Source organism: Molothrus aeneus, chromosome 4, assembly GCF_037042795.1.
Source record: "Molothrus aeneus isolate 106 chromosome 4, BPBGC_Maene_1.0, whole genome shotgun sequence".
In the NCBI taxonomy this organism is placed as follows: Eukaryota; Metazoa; Chordata; class Aves; order Passeriformes; family Icteridae; genus Molothrus; species Molothrus aeneus.
Genome location: NC_089649.1, coordinates 28,491,410 through 28,516,532, shown reverse-complemented (window position 1 = coordinate 28,516,532; position 25,123 = coordinate 28,491,410). Strand labels below are relative to the sequence as shown.

At 37.2% G+C, this 25,123-nt stretch overlaps 1 protein-coding gene across 1 annotated transcript in view; it reads left to right on the top strand.

Annotated features, from left to right (window-relative positions):
- BANK1 (B cell scaffold protein with ankyrin repeats 1) overlaps nt 1-25,123 on the top strand; it is a 132,688-nt gene that overhangs the window by 40,255 nt on the left and 67,310 nt on the right. Inside the window, exons 6-8 of the mRNA XM_066549133.1 lie at nt 2,006-2,148; nt 8,528-8,648; nt 17,333-17,529. Of these exons, the coding sequence (XP_066405230.1) occupies nt 2,006-2,148; nt 8,528-8,648; nt 17,333-17,529 (461 nt within the window). The remainder of the gene's footprint in view (nt 1-2,005; nt 2,149-8,527; nt 8,649-17,332; nt 17,530-25,123) is intronic.

The window sequence follows — 25,123 nt, the reverse complement described above, 5'->3', positions numbered from 1 at the left end:
CAAATTTAAGGGGCACACCTACCCCCATTCTTGATGGGAGTTAAGAATTAAAACATTTCTCATCTATGTATTCAGACTATAGTTTGCTATTGAGCTAGATGCTGTGAATTGCCAGAGGAACTTACATAATATTTTATTATAAAATTATTGCAATATAACCTTAGATAGGAGGAAATACTACAATAATAGGATACAATTTTTCCACTGTGGCTTCTTGGAACTATATTTTTGTAATTCTGTGACCTGATGATTTCTGTGACTCAGCACTGGTGAGACTGCACCAGTTGAGTGCTGTGTCCAGTTCTGGGCCCAACAGTTTGAGAAAGACACTGAAGTGCTGGATTGTGTCCAGAGAAGGACAATGGAGCTGGGGAAGGGTCTAAAGATTAACTCACATGAGGAATGGCTGAAGGAGCTGGCGTTGTTCAGCCTGGAGAAAAGACTGATGACTCTCTAAAACCTACCTGAATGGAGTCTGTGCCAGCTGGGATTTGATCTCTTCTCCCAGGCAATCAGTGACAGGGCAAGAGGACATGGCCTCAAGCTGTGCCAGAGGAGGTTCAGGTTGGAGGCCAGGAGGAATTTCTTCACAGAAACATTTGTTAAACATTGAAACAGGCTGCCTAAGGTGGTGGAGGAGTCACATCCCTGGAGGTGTTTGAGAAATGACTGCATGTGGCACATGTGCCATGGTCTTGTTGACAGGCTGGTGGTCCATCAGAAGTTTAACTCAATTACCTTGGAGGTCTTTTCCAACCTAATTGATTCTGAGATTTTCATCCTGAATGCTGTCCTGTGATGATGGCCATACGTGGGCTGAGAGTTCTTTATCATTGTGATGGTGCAGAGAGTTTGTTTTCAGAAACAAGCAGGGAACTTCCATCTGCAGCTGGATTTCAGAGAACAAAATCTGCACTCTTCTTGCACATATCTTAAAAGAGTCTTCCAAAATTTTTTTTGGTGAGAATACTGTTGATCGCAAGAAGGTTTCTGTAGTAGTTGAAGAAATAAAATGTGAAAAGTTAATGAAATATGAAGAAATTGTCAGAGATCTGTAGCCAAGTTTAATTATGTTTCATATATCATTTGTGTTTGATGTTTAATCTGTTTTTAAAACCTGGAAAAGTGGAAATTTGGAAATATCCTGGTTTAGGTCCATCTAATCTGATGTTATAGGAGATATGCTGTGTTTTTTTGGTTTTTTGTTTGGTTTTTTTTTTTTAAAGCCCACATTTGGGCAGTTTCCATTTAAGCAATTTAGTGTGATGTACTATTAGTCTAGCTTGTCTGGCCCTATTCCTCTTCTCCATTTTCAGAATTGCCCTTTTTTTCACTGTTTTGTGGGCTGAGTTAGTATTTTAAGAAGACTGTGCTAGTATGGTCCAGCAGAATGCCTGGCACAACAAGCACTAATGGGTTGGGAAATGTGCTCATAAAGTAGGCTTGTGCTGCACACAGAGCAAATCATGCCTAAGTAACAGACTACAAGTGCCTCTCTCCTTGGCTTTTGCAAGGTAAACAACTGGAATGGATTAATTATACTGCAATTTTTGCAGCCTAGCTCAAATACAATTTTGAGAACCTTGACTGCAATTAAGGAAAAATGTTTCATAAGATGAATAGCAATTGGTCTATTTGTGATAAATGCACTTTTCCTTAACATGTAGGCACAAGGGAGCTGATTATAGGTCATCAGTCTATCAAAGGGCAGTTGGAAGTTTTAAGCATTCTGTTTTCATCTCCTTTCTAATGTGAAGCAATATAATGGCTTTGCTTTATACAGATTTAAAGATACGTATTTTCTTTTGTCAGCTTTCTGATGTTAGACTGCAAGACTTGAATGAAAAACTGACTACACTGAATCACCTGTGAAATGCAAATCCAGTCAGTTCATCAACTCTATCTTTTTCTGTGATATTCTCTGTTTTTTTATTCATTCCCTGAGATTCCTTGTCTGAGACTGTAAAGTGTTTTCAGCTGCTGTTCTGATTTGTTCTTTTATAAGATTTTCCTGCTGGCCCTGTATATGTAAATGTCTACTGTGGGGGAATCATTAAGAGGACAGCACGGATTGAATACTATACTGCACTAGAGGAAATTGAACCCCTTTTAAAGAAAGTGGCTGACCCAATAGCTTTCACTTGTCAGGTAAGTTGACTTCTCAAATTTTAATTAAAGAAAAATAGACTGTAAGTGACTTAATGAACTAAGATAGTATGCAATCATTTGATTGCACAGTAATTTGTAATGGCTCAGTAGCAGGCTCAGGATTAAGAAGCTTGCCTCTGAGATGTCAGGTTGTAAGCAAGTCAGGCAAGAGAAAACAAATTTTATATGCTCTTTTTTTGTTTAGAGAGTGATGTAAACATCCTTTGTGCTGTATATGCCCAATGAGCAACACACTGCACTCCAAAGGTTGAAAATAAGAATAAATATTAGTGAAGTCCCTCTCCATTTAAAGTGTTATTTTTTGTGTTCTGAAGCCAATAGAAGCAAGTAATCTTAAACCACATTTGGAGGGTTATTATTCATTCACCATCAAACCAAATTTTTCTGGCATAGCTTGTATGGGAAGCAGTAGGTTGCTGTTCATGTAGAGTCCATTTGCAGCTGCTGAATTCTCATTCATGTGATTTGCTGGTTGCCATGCAGATTCTTTGCGTATATTTAGAAAAAATCAGGTTTTGAGCTGTGTTTCAGATCAGCACAGCAGACTGCAGTGCTCTGCAGCATGTTCTTTCCCAGTGGCACATAAGAAATAACAGGAAAAGAAAGCATATATTAAGAAAGCACGGAATCTCAAGTGTCATTTGTTGAATGGTGGGTAGCCCAAGCAGACCTTGCACGATGTCTATATTATAATTGCAAAGCCAGAACAAGAATAATAGATTGTTTTTCCACTGCAGACAATCTCATTTTCCTGTGACAAATATACCTTATCCACCACCTAAGGCATTACACTCATAACAAAAGGATTAATAAAATATGATGTATTGCATTATTTGTGTTCTATTAAGGATGAGGCTAGGCTCCTTCCAAGTACAAGTTACTTCTGTTCTGGAAAAACAGGATGTTGCACAAGAAAAATAGTGCAACTCAAAGACTAAATGAGTTCTTAAATTCTTTATGGTATCCATCATTTTTTTAGCCTGTATTTTGAAGTATATCTAAGTAAGCTTCTAACAGGTTTCATTTAAACCTGGATGCATAAGAAGTATGCCATAATGATTTAAAATTTATCATTAACATGGTAACCTAGATACCTGCAACACACAAGATATTTCCACAGTTATTTGTGTTATTCAGGAGTTTGACCCTTTGTTTAACCAGCATGACTGATATTTATTAAAGTACATGCAATTCAAATCATATTCAAATGCAAAAATAATTCTGTGCAGAGCAGTAGTGTACACCGGGAGATACAGCTGTAGTGTTATGAAGTATGTTTAACATTTCCTCACCTTACTCCTCTGAATAATAAGCAAGGGTTTACATGAGGTGACAATGCTATATGCTGTTAATTTTATTGTTTTAGTAACTGAAAAACTAATGTTGAAAGAATATTTTTAATTGGGTAAGCACTACAGTCAACACAATGTCATGTGTTGTGACATGTCAACACAATGTCTGTGGCAAAGTATTCTGATGGTAATTCCTCTGTAAGTATTCCTATGTGTCTCATTTAATGGTACCTGCTGTACCTCAGAGTGCAGTACAGTAACTACCTAGGTAACTAAAATTTTTCTGCAAACTCCTAAAATGAGCTCCTGATTTAATGTCAACATGCTACATCATAAAGATGCAATTTACAGAACATAATTTACCTTAATCTTTAAAATATGTTCACAAAAAGAAAACAAAACAGACTTGATACTCATTAGAATTCCCATCAAGTAGCAGCAGTAGTAGAAACTTCTGTTTAACTAGGATAATTAAAACCTTTGAGACTATCAACTTGTTTGCAAAAGTATCCTGGGGCAACAGTCATTTATCTATGCAAAGTAACAATCAAACACAATGGAAAACAAATCTGATATAAAATAGAAAAGCTTACAGCAATTATTGATCAAAGCAATATGACCCTGTGATTCAAGGGGAAGTTCAAGACTTTCACAAATACTTGCAATCTGAGAAGTATCTCCATATTAAAATTCTGTGGTGAAAGCAAATGGCTGGATTAGTTTGTACCAAAGACACAGTGCTTTGGTAAAATGCTTACATTATTTTCTGTATTGCCTTGCCAACCTTTCCAGCTCCTTTGAAATGCTCCACTTTGTCCCCCAATGAAGCCAAAGAAACAAGACCCAACAGCTATTGGATTACAGCTATCCATTCCTTTTAGTGATGGTCAGATGAATACGTGGATCTTAGTGGGAGACTATCAAAATATGGTACTTCTGCATTTATGGGTCTGGTTTTTGCAAGAAATTAAAGATTTGTGTTAGCTAAGGTATAGATTAAACATAATCTAAAATTTTTATAAATCATGGTTTTGGATAAAATTCTTTGCTACATCTGATAGATTGTAATTTTGAGTTTCAATTTTTTCTGAATTTAAAAAGCATTTACCAGTATCAGCAAGGTATTTTAAACAAGCAAATAAATATTTAAAATGTAATTGAATAAATAATAAAATTAAATTAGTTTCTTTGCATGAGTTTTGAAAGAAAAAAACTGAAATGTTAAAGTAGGAAAAGTTGGTATCATAATGCTGAATGGATTTGCTATGAGAATGTAAAAAGTGAAAGTTGGCTAAAGATCATTATTTTTGGTTCTATCACTTTCACAATTCTGCATTCAAGAAAATCTCTTAGGGAATTTATGTTCTTACAGTAACCTAATGTACAGAGTGATATTAAGGTTTTTATAATTCATAATTAAACTTTTTTATATTTCATGTTTTACTTTACATCAGCTAATCATTTCATCATTCTGCTGGATTTATATGCTGTATTGATTTTTCTCTCAGACTTTCTACCAAATGGAAATATTGATTCAATTATTTAGTGTTGGGGTTTTCTGGCATAGATTTATTTGGTTTCAAAATTTAAAAAAAAAAATGAAGCTAAGGTCATATCCTTATTACTGAAGTTGGTAAGTTCATGTTAGCTTGAGTGACTTAGAATATCTGGAGAGATTGAAGAAGTCTTTATGACAAGCTTTGGCTGAATAATATTCCTATGGTTGTGAGATACTTGGTATCTTAAATGATGTTTTTATCATAGTCATTAAACAGGATTCCAGGTACAGTTGGAAAAGAAGAATGAAAATAAACTGCAGCCTCCTCTATGAAAACTTGTAGATATCTATATTATTTATGTGGTGATATTTTGTATGCACCTCTACCTGATCCCCAAAGATACTTCATTTGAAACCGTATTTAATATTTCAATCTTCTTCAGTTAGATCAACAGCTGTTATTTTGAAATGCTTCTTTCTTTTCCTCTAGGTATGAAAGCTTTTCATATTCTATCACTGACTAAAATTGTCAGAAATGCCTGACTGTTTTTAAACCTAGCCCATTTTCTCATTGGCAGAAGCAATCCAGATATGGAAGTGCATACAAAGTAGTGTCTGATATGTAACAACGAATGAAGAAGTTCATCTTTATGTAAATGTAACCTTGTTAGTACTGCCTAAGCCAGTGGAATATGCCAATTTACTGGCTGTGGATGCTGTGTTTCAGTGGCACACATTTTCAGGGCTTGGTTAGCACTTATTAAAGAAAGTAGGTAATATCGTTCACAAAAGTAGCAAAATATGTGCTTGGTGGTCTCCTTTTTCAAGGATGCTTTTGGAATCCCAGATTGGGGGATTTTCCGATCACAGCTGTGTCCTGTTGCTCTGGAAAGGGGTGAGGGAATAGAGACAGTGCCTACAGCTGGAGAGGTGGTGCTGTGACAAGCAGTGAGGCTTGTGGAAGGATTTCCAGTACTGGAGCAGAGAAGTTGGCTGTGCTTCAGAGAGTGTGGGAAGAATTGTCTACAAACTCACAAGCTTAGTTTTGGTGGGGCTGCAAGGGCATAGAGGGAAACTAGCACTATTGTGTATTTTCTCTAGTGTTGTAAATCTTTATTTAGACAAAAGGTGGGCTTTTTCAAACTCCTGAGTGGCTCAGAGTTCTCTTGCAGAGTGCCTAACTTCAAGTTCAAGTTTAAATACAGTTCTGCTTCTTTTGGCTTTGGTGAAGCTTCCCCAGGAACTTCAGGTTTGTAATGTTGGTGAGATTTCTTGGGAAGATTTCTTGGGCCTGTAGAGATCTGTGTGGGTATGTTAAAATACATAAACACAGCAGACTTGGAGTCTGTGAGTGCTCTGGGGCAGAAATGGGCAGTAAAGTAAAAGTCTCTAAACTGAATTTTTTCTTGAGGAGAGGCCTTTTATGATATGGAGCTGGATAGTGCAGAGTGGCCCTATTCCTACTTCTGTTTTCCTGTTGTTTTAGCTGTTATCTTCATCTAAATGCTGGAACTGGCCCTTCTGTATGTGAGATAAAAGACATAGCTGCTTTTTTTTTTTTAATTAACTAATCTTTTTTTCCTTTTGTGTCTTTGCTATAGAGGAGCACAATGAAGCTCACCATTACAGTTTAGTTAAGAGCATAGCCATGAGTTAAGAGCATAGCTTGTTAAATCATTGCTTAAGCCCTCAGATTTTACATCCCAAGAGTAAGAGGAAAAACAAAAAGTTGAGGTGGAAAACTTGAAGCAATTTGCACTGATAACTTTGTATAATAAGTGCATTGTTCCTGACTTGTAATTCATAGAAATTGATAGGCTGGTCATTAGAGGAAAGGCCTGTTGAAGTATGAGAAATTTTAAAATATTAAAAATATTACTTCAAACTTAGTTTGTCTAGAAGCCCACTTAAATTCTTATTCTCTGCATAGTGGGGTATCTACTACACAGTTGCTTCAGTAAGTACCAATGGTTTTGAGCCTCTTTTTTCATGACACAGGATCTGCCATATACACTCATCTGAACTAGTTCCTGTGTTGTTACTTGGTTTTGTCCTACTCTACCCTGAACTTTGTTAAGGCAATGTAATGATAATGTATCTAAGACCTATTTAGAATGAAAGAGAATAGTATGGGTTCGTAACTGACTTTTTGTATTATTCCTCTTAATAACATGTAAATGTAGTGTTGTTATTCGTGTTAATAATTTGTGGGTTTTATAGATATTTTGGGAGGTTTTGCTTGTGCTTTCTGAATTCGCACAGTAAGTCTTGTGCTTAGGATAAATTTTTATTTTTTCCTAGGTGGAGTCTTTCCTTAATGCTTATTCCTTTCCCTATTGAAGATTATTATATGTATTCACTATTACTGAATAAAAAATTCTGAGAATGCAGTGTGACATCACAGAAAGGGAGTGAATTATGAGAAGAAATGCAGTGGTTTTTCGTATCTTAATATTGGAAGGGCCAGGGTTAATCATGGGAAAAATAAACAATCATATTGTTAGCTTCCTGCATAAATGTCTAATTCTTGGTAGGAGTTGGATGAAAATTATATCCTGCCTCTGCATTCCACATTTTCTGATCACGCCATACTTTTCTTATTCCCTTTTAACAGCCCTGCGAATTAAACTTCATGGCTCATCAGTACACCCCCCTGTCATTTTCTCCTCAGCATGTCAGTCAGACTTTCTTTTCAAATTCATATGCTAAGCATGTCTGAAGATGTTCCATTTTAGTCATCCCAGAATCATCTTGACCAGAGACAGTCTAGTTGTGGGAAGGCAAACTTTAACACAGGGCTACTGACCCTGAGCAGAGTAAAGCAACTCTCCCTGAGCTCTTCTCTGCTGTGGCTGTGCTCCTTTTGGTGCCCAGTGCAGCACAGACTGGGGTACACAGCTGTAGTGCTTGGTGTAAAATGTCCTTACTCTTCAAATCTCTGTAGTCAGGCTGCTCTTGTCAAGCCAGGCAAAGAAATATTTAATTCTGGCTACCTTGAAAGTTCTTAAGCATAGTTTTTGACTTTCTGTCCAGAGGGAGGCACTCAAAAATCTCCTGGCAGTCCATGCAGATTTCCCTTGTCTAAAGACTGTGTGTTTAGTAGGAAGCTGATCTATCTGGTTGATATCAGTTTCTTGTTCTGGCAACAATATTTTGTTTTGGCTGATGAAACTGAAGCTGTTTCCTACCTAGACAAGTCCACAATTTCAATGTATAAGTTTTGGGTAACAGAGAGTTACTATAATCTTTAAACTCACCTTGAATTACCGCTGTAGTACAACATCGATCTTCCTGTCCTTACACTTCATCCAGAAGTTTTAATTTAAGTCATGTCTGAACTTTGTATGTTATAGTGCATGTTTATGTACAGTTGGATCATGTTGTCATGATTTTTATATTAAAATATCTCTTCTATAGTTTTCCAAAACTGTGCTTCTCTTACTGAAAGAGATTTTGCCATAGTACTGTTTTGAGCAATTTGATTCACCAGCATTCTGAGGATAAAGTTAAAAATACATATGCAACAAATGCACTATTTTTTATCTGTTTTTTTCTTTCTTTTAAACAGGCATTGAAATTTTCTTCTGTAGAAAAGGTAGACAATGTTCTGACTTCATTACTGAGAAACAAAATAGCTACTTATGAATTCAGCCTACTCCAAAGTGAAGAAGAGCACCATCACCAAACTAGTGAGTCACTTGTTCTATGTACTGATTTTTATTACTGAGTCTATGGTTGTTACTTATAAATGTTAATAAGACAATCCTCAAGTATTGAAAGCCTCTAGGGAAATGGAAGAATCTGCAATAAAGGCAACATAAGCAGAAAAAATGGGAGAAATAATTCTGTAAATCATTACTTTGTGGCTCAGTACTTTGTATTTATACTTCCGTGGATTGTTGATCAGCTTTGGATTAACTGCAAATTGACAGCTTTGCAGCTGAGCAAATTCATACTTACAGAGAAAATGGTCGATAAGAGTCATGTGGAGATGCCTGTTCATGATAGGGTTTTTTTTACTAATTGCTCTTCTGCAACGCAGTTTAAACTGCACTTTTTCCAGTTATAGGGGAAATCTGAAATCTTTCTCTATCTGAAAAGAATGGATAGCTTTTGATCTTAAAACAGCACAAAACTTCTCCAGTCACTTTTAGTACCTATGCACTTAATGGTTTTCATTACTTCTGGCAAAAAGATAATTTTGTTATTTTTAATTTTTAAAAGTAGATACATTATGTGGACAATTCAGTTATGCATCCAACAGAAGCTGCTGTTAGTACCAAATGGAGGGCCCTGGTTGGATTCATTAGCCACTTACTAGGGATTCAAACTGGTTTGCAATAAACCAAGAGTGTGCTTATTTAGCTTGTGTTTTGAAAGCATCATTATGATGTTATTTCAAATGTATATTAAACCTCAGCATTTTTAGGAAACTTCTGGGGAAAAACATTACTCAAGAAAATATGTTTTCTTTCTAAAACACTAGAGAAAGATGTGTTCAGGACGCTGCTTGACTTCTGTTTTGTTTAGCTAGACTTCAGTTTTGAGAGAGGAAAGAGCTCTGTACAATCAGTGAACCTGCCACTTCTCATAACCAAACACAAACAACTTTTGTAGGTAGCACTATGGGGATTGCCATCATGTTTCCTTTCCTTTTCTTTGTTGATGCAATTCACTCCTCTGTATTAGATAAACATGATTCAACTTGTAATGTAAAAATGAGCTTAAGCATCAAAGTTAGTTGGGAGCAAATAAATGAGGTGCCTGTCCTTGACATTTTCCTGTGCAAGACTGCAGGATGGGGGTGGATAACACAGACTCAAGAGTCTTTCCCTATATGACTAATAACTATTAGATCTGGTGGTGTGTTTGAAAATTGAGAATAATGCTAACCAACCTCCTATGGCCCCAAAAAAAGGCCAGTGTGTTTCAAGAGCAAGTTGACTGCTTGAGCCAATAGTGACCTTAAAATGAACTGGTTTGATGCATGGCCGAAAAAGAAGGTGCAAAGTTGGATGCCCAGATTCTTCATGGAAAACTAGATGTGTTTGCAATGTTGGGAGCACTCAGAATGTGGGAGGCTTAGACTCTCATCCCTTTTCTGCCTGAAAGGTATATGAACCTGTGTCTTTGACTCCCATAAAAGCATCCCAAACAGCCACTAGACGTGTCCAGTAGTGGATGAGAGGAGTGCAAGCTTTTAGCATGAGGTATAAGGAAGAGAAACTGTATTGTTCTACCTGGATGCTTTATTTGAACATTCTTGCACATCCGGGGGCAGCTGATAAATTGCTGCTCTTGAAAGATCTCAATATGACCTCAAAATGAACCAAGAATGAAGAACTTATGATTAATTTATTGGATAAGTAATGAATTGCATGGTTTGACTTCTCACAAATTGTGATCTGTGTGATTAAAAACTTGGGAGTCTAAAAGTAAATCCAAGAGACATACAATGTAATGAAATTAAAATGCAGTATGATACTTTCCTGTACAGACAGTGGTTTAGATCAAAATATGATGAGATGCAAGTTTGCTTACATAATTAAGCTGCCAGTCCCATCCCCAAAATGGCTGTTCAACACTTTTTTAGTATGACAATGCAGTATTTGTGAGCAGCCAGTGTCTAAGCTTGTAATGTCAAGATAGGTGGCAAAGGTGCAAGAGGTTAACTCTGAAACAGATGAGCAAGCTAAATGCAGACTGGATAGAAACCACTGGAAAATGTTGTGTTTAGCACACAGATTTAACTGGAGACAGAGCCAAGACTTGTGTGGGATTTTTAGTGATGGTGTCACCGCTTGTGAAAGAATGTAACTAAAGGTGGAAATACTGTCTGAAATATTGCACATTCCATACTGAATTGATTTCAGGTATATTGAGTGCAAATTCCTTTATATTCTGGTAATAGAATCCAGTCAAAGCATACCAACAAATCCAAACTCAAATTTCAAAATATTTATTGAGAAATACGTTTCTTTTTGAAAAGCTCTGATTCTCAGAATCCTCAGATTTGGAAATTTTTGCTGCGTTGTTTCCTGTCCAAGAATAACAATTTACTTGAGGAAAACCTGCTTCATTTTCCACTATTAATTATTTTTCCCTTTTTACAAGTTATCTATTGCTAGTTCTCTAATTAAACTCAACTACTGGTGCTTATGAAAAGTCCTGAACTTGCTTTATAGAAAACAGTGCTTTTTGTCACCTAAAACTGCTAGAAATGTAGCAAATTCTGTCCTGATTTCTGTAATTCTTTTTTCCAAGTTGAAACATCTATCCCAAAAGAAGAAATAGAGTCTGGGTTTTTAGCTTCTGGCAGAATAATGGGGGGAGAGAGAAGGTACTGGTATTGGCACTGTAGAAGTCATCTTAGGTGCTATTTAAATTGCTAAGAAAAACAGCCGTGTCCTGTTTCAATAATTTGGGAAATAAAAGAAGGATGTCTTAAAAGATGTGCAGAAATATCACTGTAGGCTACTCTCTTTCCTTACTTCAATTTTATGAAAATTCCCACAGGCTAAGACAATGCTATGATAGAGTAATATTAGATTTTATGCTCTGTTTTATAGCTGAGGTTTTTCAGAATTCTCTGCAGAGAAGAGAAAGGACTATGACAGGACAAAACATACAAAAACCCCCCAGCAATTCACTCTTAACCTTGTGTATGTCAAAAGGAACTCGAATTAAAAGCAAGCACTGGCCTCACTGTAAGTTGAAAGTTGAAGCCACCTTAAAGCACTTAATATTGTGACACTTGAGGACTTTCCCTTTAACTTTTCCTTCCAGCTTGTGATCATCTGCTAACTAGTTCTTAGTGTAGGTGCCCAACAGCCACAGCTTTTCTCTGTTAACATTCTCCATTAAAGGACTGATGAGTAAAAGCTACTTTACCTCCACTACACCCTTACTGCTTTTGCTCAGTTCTATATAGTTAGCTGAAATGAGTTGTTCCAGTTTCACAGCAAACAAAATCTCCAGCAATTTTCACCAATTCAGTGTGACAAACTTGCAACTTCAAGAATGGTATTTTCTACCTGAAGCACATGGGCTTTCAAATAATTACAGCCTCTTCCTACTGTGTACAATGCAAAACTTTATTTGAAGTGGTTAAACGTGTTATGAAGGAATTTTCTTTACAGCAGAACATCTAGTTTGTCTTACAAGCTCAGCTCAATTTTGAGAATTGGCAATTTAAGAACAGTTATAATTTAAAAACAAACACAAATAGATCTTGTAGTGGGCTTTTCTTATCTGTCATTATGACAGTGGTACCTATAGCTGTCAGTGATTTCTGCTGTAGAATCTGGTGGAAGGAGAGAAGTTCTTCACATTTCCTACTGACTTGGAAGGGATTCAAACAATTAGTGATGTCTCTTTTCACAATGAGGGCAAAAAACAAAGACCAGAAAGCTTCAATCATCTCTTTTGAGGTCATTAACCTTACTGTATTTCATAATTACAAATAGATTTGGGGGACGAGTTTCTGAGAGGCCAAGTCCAAGGACATCTTTTTCCCTTCACTGCATGGGAGGCAAAGCTATTAGGTTGTTATTATTAGCTAATTATTATTAGCAGAGAGTGACTACTGGTACCACAGCATGCAGAAATGGTCACTGAAATGTTGCTGAGGTTGCTGAAAGAACAGCTGCCATCTCCACTGTCAGTATTACATTTACCAAGACAACAATTGTACTGAGGCAGCCTCAAGTAGTTTAGGGCTTTGAGGGAGGGCTTCTCAGCAAGACTGGGGAAGTTTGGCCCTTGAAGATTGCATCGTACTTTGTGTGAGTGCAGGGTACTGCCAGCTGAGTGCCTGAAAATCAGAGTATTGAAAACTGTTTGAAGTTAGCGAAGCTCAGTTGTCTGTGGCTCCTCACAATGACTTTTTGTCTTGTGTCACAACTCGATGCCATCAGGCTTCAGGTTCAGGAGCAGAAGAGACTAAAACTGTCCATTTGAACCACTCATTTCCTTTTTGAGTTTTATGTAGATCTCACTATACCACCAATGTTGCTTTTAAAATTTTCCTGCCTTGGCAATTTATTTTCTAAGCAGTCAGAGTATCTCTTCTTTATGCTATACACTTGGCTTGGAGATGATATCTAGCTTTTCTTCCATATTTTAGTATTTTAAATACATGCTCAGCATTATGTAATTTACACTCAGTGGTGATAATTACAGATACATAAAGAGTAAACAACTTTATCCAATGTCACAGTAGGAGTGTTGCTGTAAAGTATAAGGCCAAGGAAAACTTAAGGCTCAGTGCTAAGTGAATGAACCCTGAATGTAATCCTATTAAAAAATTGATTACAAAAATCTGAATGAAATTGCAAACAAGGCTCTTTGTATGACGTATCTCATCCCATCCAGGTTAAGAACCAGCTGAATCCTACAACCAATATAGAGAAAAGCAATTGCAAAGAAAACAAGGACAACCAACTTTTTTCCCTACTTACTAGGAGCAATATAAAAAACAGTTTGCCTTAGGAAATTGGTTTATAAATTTCTTTCTTTTTACCATCCTCCATGGCTGGCTAAGGTACTTCATTTGTTAATGATGTAGTTTCCTGTAAAGTTCAAAGTATGTAAGTGTAGGAGTCCTGCCTGAATATCAAACTCAGCTAGGGAGGAGTTGAGTGGTGACCAGGAAAAAACAGCTCAAGTGCAAGGAGCTGAAGGGATTTTGGAATACTTCTGTTCCGTGTTACTTTAAGAGGGCAAAAATGCATTCCAGACAGGTATATACCTGCCTAGAGCAGGCTCATGAATGTCACCTCTTCCTCTCTTTCTATTGGTGAAGCAATCATAGCATCCAGTCCATTGGTAATATAGACTTGATTGCCTTTTAGATTTGTAGCCAGTTTTTTTTTTTTAATTTCATTAGTATGAGTGGAAATTCATTCAGACCATGTTATTAATACTGCGTTAAGGCTCTTTTTACTGACTATATTTGACCTTCTGATGTTGTCTAATTGGGTACAAACTATTGAGTACCTATTGCATTGCTGGACATCTAAAAAAACAAATAGCAAAACCCACAAATACTAAGAAAAGCAGTTTGAGCACTTGTGGATTTTTTTTAAGTATTAGCTCAGGTTTGAACACTTTTTTTAATAGAATCTTATTTTTTCTTACATTTTGAAAAATCTAGACAAAAATAACAAGTCAAATGCATGTAGTCTGGGCTAAAAATTATAGTTCTTCAAATGACCAAATCAAACCTAGTATGTGGAACTTTAGTTAAAATGTTGAGCAATATTAAGTAAAGAAGTTGTGTAGCATGTACTTGTCTCAAAAACCTTAGCTTCTATGCAGTTTTACAATTGCCTATTGTAGCCCAAAGGATTTTAAAGCACACTGCAAATACAAGGGAGTATAAACTACAACACATACTCTTGTTGATGGAAGTTCAATCTGCCAAGGCTTCTAAAACAAGTGGCTTGATTTACACAGGTGCTGTGTATTTACAGTTTCTTGTTTAGATTTTTCTTTGCCTGGTGGAAATAAAAGTCAGGCAACACTAAACTTGTTTTAAAATCAGTTTAGAGTTGTTAATGGTAGTTTTGATTAAACTGTAGCCCACTCAAATACCATCAAAAATAATATTGGAGTGGGATAGTGCTGGAATATTCTTTGTCCAAAATGCAGTCAAAATTGTCCTAACATTTTTTTTTCTCAGTTAGTACTTAGCTATGCCTATTCCAAGAACTGCCCTTGTTCATTTTATTTAATATTGGGGTGAGATTTTACTCTCTCCCATATTATGATTCTACTGGAACAAAAAAGCTGGGCAGGGGAAGTACAAAAATGAGCCAAATTTCACTATGCAGAAGAATATAAAAATGAGAAAGTTTGTTAAAGACTGGCAGCTAAGAGATTTCCATAACAAGTCATAAGTTCTTCCAGCACACTATGGGCTGAAAATGTGCTGGCTAACCTGTAGGACAACTGATGACAGGAATATAAAATAAAACTCAAGAAAGACAGAAAAAACTGTGGAAATTCTCAAGCTGTAGTCCTGGATGGGAGACATGTGGAAATAGACTGTCTGGAGTTGAAGGGACCATGAAGTTACTGCAAAAAGAGGCAGGTTGAACACAAAGAAATCACCAGGACTAACTGGCATTCTTTAAGAGCTCTGAAGGAATTTTGAAGTTGAATATCTGGGTTTCTAACAATGCAATATTTCATTTTTAGTATACTAGGACATGTGACCAACCAGGAGCTGATGCCCAAACCCAGCTTCTCAGGCAACCCTGCGACCTAGAAGCAGGTTAATGTATCATTTCTACTGGACAAACTAATAAAAGTGTTAATAAAAAAAGTCTTCTGTAATGTGAAGCCTGACTTTATGAATTTCTTGTATTTTTTTTTCTTTGAGTCAGCAAACCTGGTTAAGTCAGTAACTGACTGGGTGTGTTTGGATAACTGACCAAAGCCAGGAGACAGGCAACTGGGAAAAATCTTTTTTTGCTAGCAATACAAAGTGTTCAGTGTAGCAAGGAAAAAGGCTAATGGGGGCAGGGAATGAGACATTTAGTCTCATTTAGACATTTACTACATTTATGCAGTAAAATGTCAGATGATATTCATTACAGGTAAAACCAAAGTAGTGCAAGTGAAGAAAAGCAGTCCTATGGTATCATCCAAAATTAGAGGATTTGAGCAGGCTATTAGTGCTGAGGAATAAGACCACGCAGTTCCATGAGAACAGCAACTTGTTGCTAGGCAGCAGATCAAAAAGCTAATGAAGTACTAGGAATTATTAGAGAAGGAATAGAGAACAAAACAGGACATAATTATGGCAATGCATGAATTATATGGCTCATCCCAAAGTTGAGTATCATGTGCAGCTCTTCTCCTGTCATCTCAAAATAGTTACAGAAAAGCTGGAAAAGGTTGAGGGGAGAGCAGTGTGTGTGGTGGAGTTGGTTCTCTACAGGGCCCAATTAACTAGACTGGAGCCCTTCAAAAAAGAAATTATGGGAATGCGTAAATCATTGGAATTGCCTAGAGGGCAGGCAGTGATGGAGAATAAGATGAATAAGGGACTGGCAGTTGAGCCCTAGCAGGAGCCAGGCTCAAAGCAAACTAGGGGGAGTGATGCCTTGTGAAGGCTGACCTAGAACAGAGACTAGATGGAGCAAAAGATGAAGTAGGTATTTATTAAGAGGCCTCAATAGATCCACCTTGGGCAGCACAACCCAAAAGGCCACAAAATGTACAACTGGTCACGGGGTCTCACACTTTTATAAGTTCTGGTCCACTTGCATATTGGAGCTAATTGTCCAATTACAGCTTTAGCCCATGAAGTCCATCCTTCTTGGTTTCGCTCTTCAGTCCACCGTTGTTTATGCCTGAAATTTGGATCATTTGTCCTTGGTCCCCAGCTAGAGAAGGAATTGTTTTGTCTACCTATCCTATGAAGAGAGCTAGAGAGCTTACTATCCCCTAATATGAAGCATAGACTTACTCAGGCAGATCAGAATCTGAAAAATATAAAAGCTAAAACCTGAGGCATCAGGACTGTTCCTTCATGCACTGGGTAGGAAAGACCCTCAGGGTGCAAAAAGTTGATGATGCCTAGGACAGACTGGGCGCATGCTTGGAGAAGAGATACGCTGCATGCTGAGTTATAGACCAGTGGGTCAACACAGCCAACCACAATTAATCAGGAAGTAGAGGATGAATGTAGAGAGAAGTTTTTCTATGCTTGAGTCTTTTTCTTTGTTGTTACTTGTTTGGTGGTGGTTGTTGTATGTAACTTGTGTTCGCTCATAGAGTTAAAATACAGGAAGATGCTGAAATGATAAATGGAATGTCCCAGCTCTCCAATGTAAAAGTGGTTTTTGATAGAAATTAATATCAGGTTATTTCTGATAAATCCTAAAATCTTTTATCTAATTCATCTTTAAATTCTCTGATTTTTCATTACAGGAATAAGCAAACTTTCCCAGGTGTCTGGTAGTCCTTTGAATTTTCAGAAATTATTTTTAATATCAAAACATAGCATCATAAACCTGTAAAAAATGTCCCCTTCAAAAATATTCTACCTAGCAAAGGCATCTCTTGACTGTAGAATTGTCTGCCCTTTGCAAGAAAGCTTATTTCTCAGTAGAACTGAAGTGCTTTAAAATCCCTCTGTCAGGATAAAAGTGAGATTTCTCAGTTACACCAGAGGCTCCTTTATTGATATGTATATAGGCATTGTAAAACTGTTAATTGAAAAAATAATTCTTTGGCTGTTAGTTCAATACCAGGAGCTTGAAAACGTTGATTCCACAGCACTAATATTCAAAAGACATTTATAGAAGAAGGTGTTCTATAAAAGCAGAACTTTGTTTCTTAAGACTTTGTTTCCATTATACAGATAGCCCTTTGGAAGAATTTCCTACCCTGCTTCACTGTGCCGCCAGATTTGGCTTGAAGAAACTTGCAGCATTTCTACTCAGTTGTCCTGAGGCCACATGGGCTTGCAAAATAACCAATAAATATGGAGATGATCCAGAGAGTATTGCGAAGAAGCATGGGCACAAGGAATTAAGAAAATTAATCAAAGAATTGTCAGTAAGTCCACATGCTTTCCATATGTCATCTACAACCAGGGGGCTAAGATGTTGTACTACTGAGATCCCATAGCCTTCTTGTAAAGGCTAATACGTTGTAGTCCTTCTGTCTGAAAATATTGTTGTACTCTTGTCTGAGAAAGAGGGGTCAAAATGGGGTACAGCCACTTTCTTTGTGCACTGATGGTGAAGATCAGAGGTTTTTCACTGCTCGAGTCTTAGGCATGTAATGGAAAGGAGAACAGGGAGCCAGAAGTACCTTATGTGGCCTGGTTAGATTGGTGTTTCCAGCAACCAAATAATGGTTATATTTTAAGTAGTCTAGACCAGCTGTCTAGGTAGGAGCTAAAGACTTCTTTAAAGGTCACTTTAAAAGGGACTTTGAACTCTCTTAGCACTGCTGTTCTTCACCGTTCAAAAATGAGTTGTTTCCCTGCCATGGTTGTTTGTGCCACTGTGACCAAAGGGTAAATTTTATCACCTTTAGATGGAGTAAATATTTCTTCATCTGGGTATGTAGGAGGGCTTTGGGGCAATAGTTGCTCTTCCATGTGAAAGGTAATAGTGAAATGAGGGTCTTTCCATAGTTCTACCATGCAAATTATTGCAAATGAAATCTAACAGAATTGCAGCAAAAAAGCAATGTACTATAGTGACATTTGAGAGCTTTAACCTATTTCAACTCTTTTTGGGCTAGCTGCAATATGTAAAGATATGGTAATTCTACAGTTTTTGATACTGCAATTGAGCTCAAATTTAACTCAAGAAAATATGTTCCTCTCTACCATCCAGCATAAAGCTGTACATAAAACCATGCTGTCTTCCTGGATCACGGTGTTAGTAATTTCACATTTAACAAATCCCCACAGTCGTCCTTGCACTGGTCAGTCTGACATGTAAGCTCAAGCTTTTCAGTTCTTGGAGTTTACCAGTTTAGCTTGAAGAGAATGGAACTGTATTCCCTAACCTCCCTACCTGAGTATTTGGCTAGGTGCTGTTTTTGTATGGTCAGATACTCCCAGTAAAGTTGCATATCAAGGATTGGTAAGAACAGGCAGAATATGAATAAGGTGATACTTAAGTCTTGGTGAAATACCTTGATTTCTTTTCCAAGATGATCATATGAGCTGAAGGGTTGACACATGGATGAAAAACCATTTTGGAGACATGGTTTCCTTTGATAATTTTTCATGTTTAATGATAATGAATAATTCCATTGGACATTTTTTTTACACTAGTGTTGTAGAAATTCAATTTCTGATGTGTCTTTGTTGTGCACTCCACATGGAACTGGCAGTTTCAGAAAATAGGTAATTTTGTTTTTATCCTAATACACTCATACTCTGGTCTAGGGCTTCTTCAAGGGAAGACAAGCATGCATGGTACAGGCAGACTAAGGTGATACACAGAGAGTACATGGCAATTCTAGAGTCTTTTCACTTTTTAATAGACCTTGTCAGTGATGGAAGGCAGTGCTTGTGAGGGTGGTTTATTTTACTCTGAAAAGCATATATAGTGTGTGCATACTTCTGGTTAGCTTTTCTTTATTAATAAGATTATTAATTGTCCTAATAAAGTCTAAATATAAATTTGTCAGTCTAAAACATGTATTTAAAATGGCAACTGAGCTCTACAATGTAATTTTTCTTTAAAACACTTCTCTGATGGTACATGCCTGCTATTGTTTGCACATAAACAGTTAAAAACAACTGTTCTCTGCTTTCCCAAGGATGAACACTTATACCAGTATTGAAGTAAAAACTACTCTTTGGACACTGTAAATGTGTGTAGTCTGGATAGGAGATTCAGTTGTACTACCTGTTTTCAGTTGATTCAAATGGCTTTGCTTACTAATGCAACACAAGTAAAAATCTGAGTGTGCTTCAAGTCTGCCAAATGTGTAATATGATACTATAGAAACATTAGCTCCAACCACTGGAAGAAAAATGGCTTATTTGTGTCCACTGTAATAGTGCACTTAAGCAAAAACACTTACTGTACCTCTGTAATTGATGGGAATATGGAAAAGAAATATTTGCATGGCTCTGGGCCAAGAAGAATTTAGTTTAACCATGTTCCTGGAACTTCCCATTACAGCTGTAATGTTGACATTACTTATTATTAAAATACAAGTACTTTTGCATTTGGCATACCTCTCACTGTTTCAAAAGTGTTACTTGTGTTTGGCTGTTCCTTTAAGGAATAGCCCCAAAACACACATAGTAAATCATTGCTTCTATCTTAAAGAGCAGTAGGGTTCCAGAAAAATGAATGCATTAAAACATACATTTGATTTTTCCAGAATCCTGCAAAGTGTCTTTCATTTGTTGGAGAAAAAGCAACAAAACCCAGAAGTGTGATTTTGAGCTGAGAATTCTTAGGGGAGTAAGAATTCCCTGATGATGATTAGAGAGAGGGCATCAAAAGATGAAGTGGCAACACCTCAGCTACTATTTCTACCTTCAAGCCCAGCAGGCTGTACAGCCCTTTTTGGTGTCTGCTGAGCAGATCAGTGGTCAGGGCTTTTATTTGCTACTGCTTTGTTGCTAAGGCCCTCCAGCTTCCCTGTCAGCAGGCTTAATAGAAAGGTGCTCAGGGCTCTGTTGGTAAAGGTGAGCCATGGGAGCTGGCTGGCTTTCACAGGGGTCATCTGAATGGCATGAGTGCCCTGTCTCTGTTTAAAAGGAAAACCTCTTTCTGCAGCTGGACCCCGACAGTGTCGATGTGGGGAGTGTTACAGCCACAGAAAACAGATCTGGAGTGCCTGGTGGCTGTGCTGGGAGCTGATCTCCTGATGTGTCAGAGCAAAGCACAAAGGAAGGATCCCACATCATGAGGCATGCTCCTCAGCTGGATGAACACACAGATTCTTCTGCTTTTAGTACCAGTGTTAAGTGCAGTGCAGGGTCATTAAATGCTAAAACCTCACACCCATTGTGATCCTGTATATATCTGTGCTTCCACCATGGTAGTGTCGTGTCTGCCTTCTCTGTCAGAATTTCTGCATTTCAGATGCTCCTTGAAAATGTCTGCTCTGGTGAGAGAACACTACAATACTTGAAGGATTTGCATTAAAGGTACTAAAATGGTGAAACTGTGCCTGAAAGAGTCTTCAGTGGGGATTATAATGAAACTCAGTTTCAAATGTGCCAGCAGTTTATTAAGCAAATTGTATTTTTTTGCATTTTAGCACAATGGACATTCATTTCTAATTTCTACATGTTTCATTATAGTTCAGATAAAGTAATTCCCTCTTCTGTAGCATAAAAGAGGGACACACTTAACACTCCGCAATAACATGCTGAATTGTCAGTCTTTTGATTTTTATTCCTCTATACCTTCAAGTATTTGAATGTTTTCCACAATTGCCTATAGGCTGAATTGTTTGAATCAAGTGTGTCTATTTAAAACTACTAAGAGACATTAGGTAGGAATTCTGGCAGGAGTCCTTGTATTTGAGCCTTTGAGGCTTGGTTGATCCAGCTGATAGCTCAAATGCCAGTAGGAAATGCTTTCCATTAGCCACAGGTCAAAACATACCTGCGGTCAGCTGTTCCAGTACCTGTGACAGGTATTTGTAAAGTGACAGTAGTTCTTTGGCATATCAGGGCTCTATTTCAGATGTTTGCCTTCTGCATATGCTCTGTCTCTGAAAGCTGCTTTGACATGAGCTTGTTCTTCTTGCCACCAGCTGTGACTTTCTAAGTCTGTGTAAAAAAGTCTACCTCCAGATCATAAAGAAATCACTGAAATTATGTTCTTATCCAGCACACAAAGTAAGACTTTAAAAATAATGCTTAGAAATTGTCTCTTATCTAGGTGAGTAAGGAGGGGAGTATGTTCAATTTGTGACCTGACCATTTAAAATTGGAGGTCAGACTGGTAGCCAGTTTAGGCATTTGTGCTTTGGCACAGAAGTAATTCTTTGTTCCAGCACTTTGGGTTTCTAATTTCTTCTTTCTTTTAATGTGAGCTGTGTAGCTGCATGTGTCATAGCCAGGAAGATTACTGTGTACCACTGTGGTATACATCACAAAAAAACCCACAATTCAGAAAGTGTTTTATTGGTTGGTTAATGCAAATGCTTTCTGATTGCTGACTTCAGCCTTTAAAGCAGATTCCTAGGGGTGGCATAAACGTTGTTTAAATATAAAAATTGAAGGGTTGTTTTTTGTTGTCACCACACATTTGAGACAGCACAAATTATTTTTTATTTTTAAAATATCTTCTGACATTTCAGTATTGGTTACCAGAAGTCTAAGGCAGAAAAGGGAGGTCAATTGACCTTTTTTTCACCTGCCCTGTCGCCAGGTCTGTAACAATCTGCAGCAGAGCAGGAGACTGATAGAAGAATTTTCTTCCTCTGCCACTAGCAAAACTCTGTCTGGATTTCTTGTTTAACCTAATTTTCTGTCTGCCTGCTTGAAGCACCCCTTAGGCAGCTATTGAAAATATAATAGGTATTTAATTCTGTACCTATTGGTGGAAATTCCTTCAGAATGGCATAGATTGAGATTGCCCTGCATGGCTGTTCAGAAGAAGCTTGTTTTCTTTCCAGAAGGGAGAGTTACATCAATTCTAACTCATCTGAGCTACATCCTGCAAAGCCTAGGCCCTGAGTTACTGGGTTCACTGCTGTTAGAAGTTCCCTCAGTAGCAGAGAGAAGCACAGTCTTACAGCTGGTCATAATTTTCACTCAGAGCCTATTCTATAGAAGATATATGTTTTGGATAGCAGGGGAGGGAGGAAAGACATTTTTCTTCCTGAAATGCCAAGCTGTATTTTTATAAATCATAGCAGACTTAAAGGATGGGCAGAAATGTAGTATGAGAAGTAACTCATCATTGTACACCTCTCCCCTTTCATCTCTTACTTTGAAGTGCGTGGTTGAACCAGAATATAGAATTTCATGAAGTATCTTCAGCTTGATGAAATAGAAAGCAGTCTACAGAAATAGGGTGTTTTGGAAATTGAGGGTACTTTTCATCTCAGTTGTTTTATGTGAAAAGAATCTTACTTGGCTTTGTAGCTACTCTTGCCAAATGACAGGAAATCTTTAGACTGCAGGAATCCCTTCACCAAGGATTCTCATAATTTGCTGAGGAGTTCTAGAAGCTCTTTAGAAATCAGCACTTTCTGAACACAGATGTATTATTCTTCCATTTATTTTTAGCTTTGTGTTTCTGTAAAAGGCTATGTAATGTGGCAGAGCTCCTCACCAAGAAGCACATTTTTACATATGTTCGCAACGTCTTCCTCAGCTATTAATTTTCTGCCAGTGAAGGATCATATGTAGAAAGATAAAGAATCTTAGATGAATCTGATTGCTGTCAATAGTTCTTTAATTACTTTAAATGCTATTGCAGCATCGCATGGGGCCGTAGCCCATTGCTTTCAAATATCTGGTAGACTATGTGACAGAGAAGAGGATTAGTCTGGTTTCCGAAATTCCTTCTAATTCACCAGTGAGTCCTTGGTGAAGTCTGCTGGATTTAATTCTTGCCACAATATTTTAGTGCACAGAAATGTCAATTGCATGCATTCTTTGGTATGCTGGAAATTACCTAGCTGAAATGAATAAGTGACTGTATTCTTTGATACTCTTCAGTGAGTGAATATTCACAAATCAAATTCTTCAAGAGAGGCTTGCTATTATCCAGTCTTGGTGTTTTATGTTTTAGATTAGGTTTGGGGAATTTTTTTTGTTCATGTGTTCTCAGAGGGATGTGCTCCCTGTAATAAAAACTTGCTAGCATATACTGCCTTTTGAGGTCAGGCAATTTATGCTTTAGTGAAGAGATAAGATACAGACTGAGCACAGAAAATTTTGGCTTCAAGAAGGAAAGACTAGATTTTTAATTTTGAAAAACCAGCCATTACACTACTACATACATTTTTTAAGTTTCTGTATTGACTTTTATTCAGGCTAGAATCTTGCACCTTAACTGTGATTACATCTCCTGTCAATAGCTATGCAATTGAGTGCAACCTTCTTGCAGAAAGAATGATAAGTGGAACTGTGGATTTGGAAATGTTACTTTTATATAAGATGCCTATTGAAATTTGTGTGGAATTTAGAATGAATGAGAATGTTTTTTTCCAAAGAATTGTCTTGTATTTTGTCTCATCTTCTGATATTCCATAACTTTAGCAGTAACACAGTGGAAGTCAGTTATTTGCAATTCACTGTTAGTAAAAGCTTTTACAATTTTTAATGGGAACTTGAATACTAATGGAATTTCACACCAAATGCTTGTGAATTAGAAGTAGGGAAAATGCAAAAGGATTCCTTGATGATACCTCAGTTCTTTAATGTATTTAAGATTGTAATAGCTAAAATGGATTTTCACAGGTTTTTCTGACTGTTTGTTGGTGTGAGATGAGCAAATATACATGGCTAGAGGGGACCATTTGGGAAGGTGGGATGGGGAGTGTCCTATTTTTCAGAAGTACTCTGTAGGCTGAAAAGAACCATTCTTATAATCTACCTGGATTATTATTCTTTGAATTTGCTTGAACATCTAAAAAACATTTGGCTAAGCTGTTTCATGTTAATGAAAAATGCAAATGTAATACTTTATAGGAAAGAGAGAAAAGAAGTGACCGTGTTATGTTCCTGTAGAAATCAGTGGCATGCCTATATCAAATCTGACCTCTGTGTCTACAAACACCTGTGGATGTGAATAAATTGAAGTAGATAAAGACTCTGCACTAGACTGAGGATGTGTTAGCAAATGAGCTGTTTCTGCCTAACCTGTGTCATGGAAAGTGACCCAGTTGGACATGAAATACTGTTGTGTATACGGGGTCATTTTTCTATTCAGCTTCTTTAGAAACTGCTGAAGCTAGAAACATAGGAAGCTTGTAAAAGGTTAGAGATTTTTGTGGAGGTTGAGAACTTTTAGTCACTATGTTTTCATCATGAGGGCATGAGTTCTCTATCCAAATTACAAACGAGTTGCATGAAGTTAAGCAAAGAATTTTCCCAAGGAGAGATTACCCCACAGTTTTCTATTTTAACAGATGTTCCTTTCACCTTTCAATCAACCTTCCTGCGCTGGTGATATCACTAAGTGTATTATTAGGTAGGGAGATCTTCTTCCTTAAATACAGACATCTCAGAAACCCTTACAATGCGAAGAAAAAAAATGAAGTTGTATAAAATTATCTGCTAGCCCATTTACTGCATGCAGAAGGAAGGATTGCTGCGGCATTTCAATGGAAAGTGTAGAAGCAAGTTTTAGGTCTTGCCTCTGTCAGTTGCAGCAATTTGAAGGTATATTTGTGGCTCTCATGAAGCAGGTTTATCTTTGCATAGCGTGTGCTGCCAGCCTGATTATTTGGAATATGCCCTTTGGCTGCCTCCCAGTGATCTGTGAGGAATCAAACGTCGTCATATCTTACAAGTTGTTGAGTACAAAGAAAGATAGTGTATCAGCAGTGCCTTTCTCCAGCCCCTCAGAAGGAAGAAAACACCAGAATTTAAAAGAAATACAAATATAAAAAGACCACCACAGAGAAAAAAACAGTAATAAGGCTCTTTCAATTTCATGGGGGAAAATGAAGGAAGAGTAGGAGAGGTAAGGAGCTGTTA